The sequence below is a fragment of the Asterias rubens genome, chromosome 16, assembly GCF_902459465.1.
Source record: "Asterias rubens chromosome 16, eAstRub1.3, whole genome shotgun sequence".
Taxonomy (NCBI): domain Eukaryota; kingdom Metazoa; phylum Echinodermata; class Asteroidea; order Forcipulatida; family Asteriidae; genus Asterias; species Asterias rubens.
In genome coordinates, this window is record NC_047077.1 from 10,474,319 (window position 1) to 10,481,395 (window position 7,077).

At 39.4% G+C, this 7,077-nt stretch overlaps 1 protein-coding gene across 1 annotated transcript; it reads right to left on the minus strand.

Moving 5' to 3' along the window:
- Nucleotides 1-3,001: 3,001 nt before the first annotated feature.
- Nucleotides 3,002-3,331, minus strand: LOC117301110 (protein PLANT CADMIUM RESISTANCE 2-like). Its single transcript, XM_033784997.1, has one exon. The coding sequence runs from the start codon at nt 3,329-3,331 to the stop codon at nt 3,002-3,004; it is 330 nt and encodes a 109-aa protein (XP_033640888.1).
- Between the last annotated feature and the right edge of the window lie 3,746 nt (nt 3,332-7,077).

Genomic DNA, 7,077 nt, shown 5'->3' on the forward strand with positions numbered 1-7,077 from the left:
ATTAAATTCAGGGGTATTTATACAACTTTGTTTGTTATGGTCCAAAGCGCCCAATCCGAAGGCAATGTTTCCCTTTAAAAGGCACCGAACACCAAAGGCATCTGAAAGCACACACATTTCTACAATAAAAGTGGTTATTTTTTGTTCACTATTCTCTTGCAATTTCGATAACCAATCGAGTAAAAAAAGAATCACAGAGTTGCTATTTTATGCATTCAATGGGATACACAGTACCAAGTGAGAAAACTGGTCTTTGACAACTTTAATATTAACCAACGTTGTGCAGTGCCTTTAAACATGCGTTGTCAGCAATGGGTCAAACAATATTATACCACATAACGTTTAGCCTTAAAGCTTCCCACATCAACACACTACTGACTGACAATAAATTATCACTAATAAGTTAAAATTTAACTAAGTGTTGCCTCAATTCATTCATTTATTGTAGAGCCCGTCATCACAATACATCAACGCAACCATAGCAACCACTTCAGTATTTCTTTCATTTTCCGAGAAACTTCTGTTAGCTAGCTATTCAACTCAGCTGCGCGAACACTTGACCCAACAAATACCTACTGTTTACATTTCCCATACACTGCAAAGCTACATCATTTTTCAAAAAAAAAAATTCTTGAACTTAAGTTTAATAATGTTTGATTATGCTGACCCACATTTGAGGAGAATTTTTTTGATGTTAATTATTTAGTTCAAACAGCGCGTTTTTCCTTTCAACTGTTAGCAACAACCCTGTAGATAAGTAGTGTATTTTTCAATCTTGCAGGATTTTACACCAAAAATATCTTACTCAAGAAACGGCAATTGATACCCAATAAGCTGTCTCCGTTACAAACTTATATCGCTGGGGAGTAGTTTTAACAAGTAGGCCGATGAATTCATTTAAAAGGCTACGAAAATGCTATTAAATTTACGGTATTTGTTTGGCAACCATGCTGTCGGGCTACCGTAAATGTACGACCGATAGCAGTGGTACATGAGCTTGCTACTACTAATCTTTGATTAAACTTTAATTACATGTTTATGCAGGATTTTACACCAAATATTTCAGGAACGGCAATTGATACGCAATAAGCTGTCTCCGTAACAAAGTTATGGCTGGGGAGTAATTTTAACAAGTAGGCCGATGAATTCATTTTAAAAAGCTACGAAAATGTTATCAAATGTTACGGTATTTGTTTGGCAACCAGGATGTCGTGTTACCGTAAATGTACGACCGATTGGATTGGACACTTAGTGATTTGGCATAAAACCTTTCTTTGTGACGAGATAATGGGGAGAGGTCGACGGTATAAACCATTGTGAGAAACGGCTCCCTCTAAAGTGCCATAGTTTTCGAGAAAGAGGTAATTTTCCACGAATTTGATTTCGAGACCTCAGGTTTAGAACTTGAAGTCTCGAAATCAACCATCTAAACGCACACAACTTCGTGTGTTTTGGGGTGTGTTTTCTTTCATTATTATCTCGCAACTTTGATGACCGATTGAGCTCAAATTTTCACAGGTTTGTTATTTGTCTGCATATGTTGAGATACACCAACTGTGAAGGCTAGTCTTTGACAATTACCAATAGTGTCCACTGCCTTTAAGTAGGTTGGGCCCTACTACAAATCTTTGATTAAAATCGTTACAAAAGGTGTTCATGTTTTGTGTGATCAACCATGAAATAACAGACCTTTGGAATCTTGGGCTTCATCCAAATAGTTATATGAAAAAAATCATGTACGAACAGATTGTAAACACATCATTGTAAATACACGTCCTTAATTTCGTTTGAGACAACATAAATCAGCTGTTGCATTGGCTTTCATACACAGTTTTCTCAAACGACTTCATTTCAAAGGGAAATATTTCACAGAAAATGGTCATTTTATGGAAATTGATAACCAGTACCCTTCAGACGAAAATTGAACAGTGACAGTTTTGTTAAATTAATCCCACTAGTCCAAGTCCATTTTGAAATGTTGCTCTTCTCAACTTGGATCCAGCAGGAGAACTTCAAACGGTGATAACATTGCTTAGCGTCCATCTTTCATTCTAGGAAGCTACTTATATGCGCCTGCAGTGTCCAAAGTGCAATAAGTAGTTCTAAAAGTCTCTGTGACTGGTTTGAATGGTGACTCTACTTCCGCTTCTCTTGGCGGGTGAAACGAGGCGAGAAACGGCAGGTGCATGCCTGTTCACGCTACAGTCTATTTTGAATCTTCGGACAATGTTGATTTTTTTTTAGCTGTCATCATAGCGATGTGCCCTTCCAGTCCCGGTGGATATTATCAGGAAAATCAGAAGGAACCATTGAAAAGTGGCCACAATGTTTTTTTAAGGTTACGTTTCAAGGCACCGTCCTCGTTCCTGGCGATCGACAAGTTGAAGACTCCACTCTGAGATGGTTGTGTATCTGTATTTGTATCTGCAGGTGGATACTGGAATCAAACTCCGCTAATAGTGGATTGTTACAGGCACACTGTGGCTAGCAGAAAAATGATGTTAGTTATCAAAGTTAAAGACAACTGAATACAACTGTTTTAAGTGTTGAAGACAGCTGCATCCTTTTGAGTTGCGATTGAAAGTTCCCTACTGAAGTATCTTCCATGACATCTCTGAAGTGAGTTCTATGCAGCTGTTCTTCTTGGCAGGAAAGAATAGTTACAGCAATCCTTTTTAAGATGTAAGGTGGCAACAGATTTTTCTCGCTGAGATTTTGCCCATTTCACGATAAAGTTGTTCTCATTGTTCCTGGCAGGGAATAGTTTGTGTAGCAGTTCTTTTTAGATACAAGGTGAACCGTAAGGAAATTGAAGATGATTTTCTCGTTAAGATGTTGGTGTTGGTCAAAAGTGGTATCGGTCAACTTCAATTCAATTGTCAGCTTATGGTTGCCAGTTCTGTTCATAGCCCTCTGGTGGTGTATCCCACTCCATTTGAAGGTTTACAGTGAATGTGTCAGTTCTTATAGGTGATTTTAAAGGTCAGATTGGTGATTGGTTTTAACACCTCGCCATAGACTCACCCGTCCCCACGGCAGTGACTTGCATCTGAGCTTTCTGCTGTGCGATGGAGCAGACCGCACAGCAGCTCGCCAGGGCGTCCTTCCCAGTGCTCCCAGGTATGCCGTGTTTCTCCCGTACTTTCCCCCTGGTCTTCAGGACGGCGTACCAGTTCAAGAGAGGCACGAAGATGGCCAGGCCGCACATGAAGCAACTGTCTCCAACAGCCTCTGCCGTCTTGCCGTGAGCGTAGCACGGCAGGAAGTACGACACGATGCAGATACCGCAGTTGCCGAAACAGCCGAACAAGCCTTGTTTCCACTCGCCCATTATGATTTGTTGTTGTTTCAAGTGACACTCACTTCTAATAATATGAACAATTCCAAGTGACAGTCACTTTTAATATCAACGATCCTTTTCTATTAAACTGAGTTTCGCAGTGTCCAATAATTCCTCTCATCAAGTGACTTTTACAGGGTCGGTTTTTTATGTTAGATTTTCTGTTGATTTTCTGTTGAAATCAACTAGCAACTGTTGCTAGAAACACAACAACATAACACTCCTAATGACAACGCGCACGCATAGGGTCCAATCCATTTATTTACGTAGTTTTAGGGTCAGTTTGGGGTGAACACACGATCTAATTTCCCAGTGCAAACATGACCGGTCCTGTTCAAACAAACTGCAAACTTTACCTTCTCGAATGGTCCATAAAAGTATATAATACAAGTATCAATAATTGTTATAGGGCTATTTAGGGGTGGGTGGCTGATGGGAGCAAAACACCCGTTCCCATGGTGAATTATGTCAGCTGTCACCAAGCAACGGACATCAGTTATCAATCGAGAAACAGTAAACTCATCCATGGCAACAAAAATCGGCAGGTCGTTGATACGAGTCCCACGCCAAGTCAATGTTCTTTGTTTGATAAAACCATAAGCAACATGTTAATCTTAGACCGATATGTATGGTTTTTTAGGGTGATTAGATGAAAGCAAATTAATGCAACAACAAAAATGATTGAAGACAGAAGGTGAGGCTACATCTCGTTAAGCATAAATATGTGTTTTTTTATTGGCAGTGGTTCAGGTGTCACATTCATTTAATGTGCATTAAAGGCAGTGGACACTATTGGTAATTACTCAAAATAGTTATTGGCATAAAACCTTTCTTGGTGACGAGTAATGGGGAGAGGTTAATGGTATAGAACAATGGGAGAAACGGCTCCCTCTGAAGTGCCATAGTTTTCGAGAAAGAAGTCATTTTCCACGAATTTGATTTCGAGACCTCAGATTTAGAACTTGAGGTCTCGAAATCAACCATCTAAACGCACACAACTTCGTATGACAAGGGTTATTTTTCTTTCATTATTATCTCGCAACTTCGATGACCGATTGAGCTCAAAATTTCACAGGTTTGTTATTTTATGCATATGTTGAGGTACACCAACTGTGAAGGCTAGTCTTTGACAATTACCAATAGTGTCCACTGCCTTTAAAGGCAATGGACACGTTTGGTAATTGTCAAAGACCAGCATTCTCATTTGGTATATCACAATGAAATTGTGCGTAAAGTAAGAAAACTGAAAATTTTGGCGCAATTGGTCATCGAGGTTGCAAGAAAATAATGAAAAAACACAGGTGTGCAGATTCCCGAGAAAGGTTTAGGTCTGAAGGTTTGCTCACTTTGAAATACTTGAGTGAGAAATCACCTTTCCCAAACCACGTTACTTCAGAGATGGCCCATATTCTCACCAGCGTGTTTTATATAGGGTGCGTTCGTTTAGCTTCCCCGGGGCGACCCCGGTGTGTGGCGGTTTGTTTTTCCAGGACGAACGTGTGCAGATAATTACCCACGTTCGTCCTGGGAAAAAAACCCGCCACACACCGGGGTCGACCCAGGGAAGCTAAACGAACGCACCCACTATCAACACCTCTCCATTACTCGTTACCGCAAGTGTTTATATGCTTATATATTTTTTTAGTTATTACCAAACGTTTCCAGAGCCTTCAATCACACAAGAATGACCAATCAATTAACAATAATGATTACATTATTTTGCATTGGCAGCGTGGTCTTTATTACGTCCGTAAATAAATACAAAGTACAGAAATCAACATCTCAAAAAATCACCATTTCCTGAAAATGTAAAATTCTTAATTAATGCTGACTTTTTTGGTACAGTAAGTATTATCAAGACAAACGATTAGGTAGGCCTGAGGTAACCTATAACGTTTAAAACTGAACTTTAAAAGTAATAGTTATTTGTAAAATATCAACCTGCAAAACGTACTATCAAAACTGTGTGTTTCAGTTTGTATATAATACTTTATTTTTATAAATCGGCAAAACATTCCGAACCATTAAAAAATAAAACTCATAAAATTAAAAATATCCTCTGATCGGGATTTCTATGAATAATACGGTAACGGTGTCGCATGCAGTTATGTCCTCTATGCAATACTATCCGGAGGACATTATATACATATAGCAATACTGTCCGCCGTGCAAAACCGTCTTTGCAGTAAATTAAACGCCCTGGGTCGACGGAACACGTTCGCTATTTTTTACAAGCTAAGTGCATGACATGAATGAAATGGTAAATGTACGGCCGATTGATATTCGCTGCAATCATAAAATACTTGAATATTCATGCTGCATATACGTAGGTTCAGTGCATGCACGCTCGCTTACGCGCGCACACACATGTACAGTCATGTACATGTCCGCCGGACGGTTTTTGCATAGCCCAGGACACGATTGCATATGCAAAAGTGTCTGGAGCGGACAGTATTGCATGGCGGACACAATTGCATATGACAATGGCACAACCGGGCACCCACTATACGTAGCTGAACAAACGATGGGCCATAGGGTCTTGTCACACTGGGCAATGTTTACGGGTAACTAAATACCTTCCTCACTAGAGCAATTAAGCAAGGGTCCCCTGCTAAATTGTAGCATGGTTGTACAGTTTTACACAATGTTTCTAGTCACGATGTGTGAAAAGACGACCATAAGTTTTGTTCTGTCCAAGGCATTGCATTGTCAAATAATGCTATTAACAACCATGCGATACAGTAATTAGCAAGGGACCCACCCTGTTGAATAAGACTTTAGACGCAACCGTCCGAGCTGCACGCAAATGGAACACTTTAGTAGCAATGATGTCTATAAAGTCTCATGTCTTACAATACACAATAAAATGATGTGCACATTGATATTTGAATGTCATTTTTTCTTGGCCCATTGCATGAAACTGGTTTCATGTAAATTACCCCTGTGTGACAGGAACTAATAGAAACGATCATGTACATTCCCTGCCAGCCTCGGTTTCAACATGTCAAACCTTGAGTGGCTCACAGGGTAAAACTTGTTTCACCGAATTATTCAGAGAATGCACGACGTTTATGCCCTACATAAAACTCAAACATCACAAGTACTTCAAACTAAAATTTCAATTTTTTTTACTTAAAAGCTGTACATACAAAGCGTAGCTTCCGCATTTTTTTAAAACAAAAAAGGAAGAGCTTGGTTGACATTGATTCAATAACACAAACTAAAACAGACAAAAGCTTAACTCTAATCTTACGCTACATAAAAAACACAAACCAATTTACGGCAGCCATTTTGCTTTTTCAAATGCAGCAATAAAATGTTAACAATAAAATTCCTTTGGTCATTTCAGTACACTCCCTGATCTAAATAAAAAGCTGCCTTTAAAAATAGTTCTAAAGATAAGTTATACATGTACTTCAAAAACGTTCTCTTCAAACTATGCAAACATGCTCTTTGAAAAAAACGAACTCTTAAGCTCTTATGCGATACGAACTTTGACGTCGCAAATTTGCAATGAATAACTGCACGTGGGCGTCAATCAGGGGAGGGACTGGGGGACATATCTTCCCCTCCCCTCATCTTTGGAGGGTAGGGGACACAATATCAAATGTCCCCCCCCCCCCATCTTTTCGACTGCATCAGTTGAAAATCAGACTAAAGTAGGAAGAATGTCATGCCTGTATGACGTCACGTTTTGCTTTGTTTTCCACAGTCGTTTTACGAACCGATACAAAGTA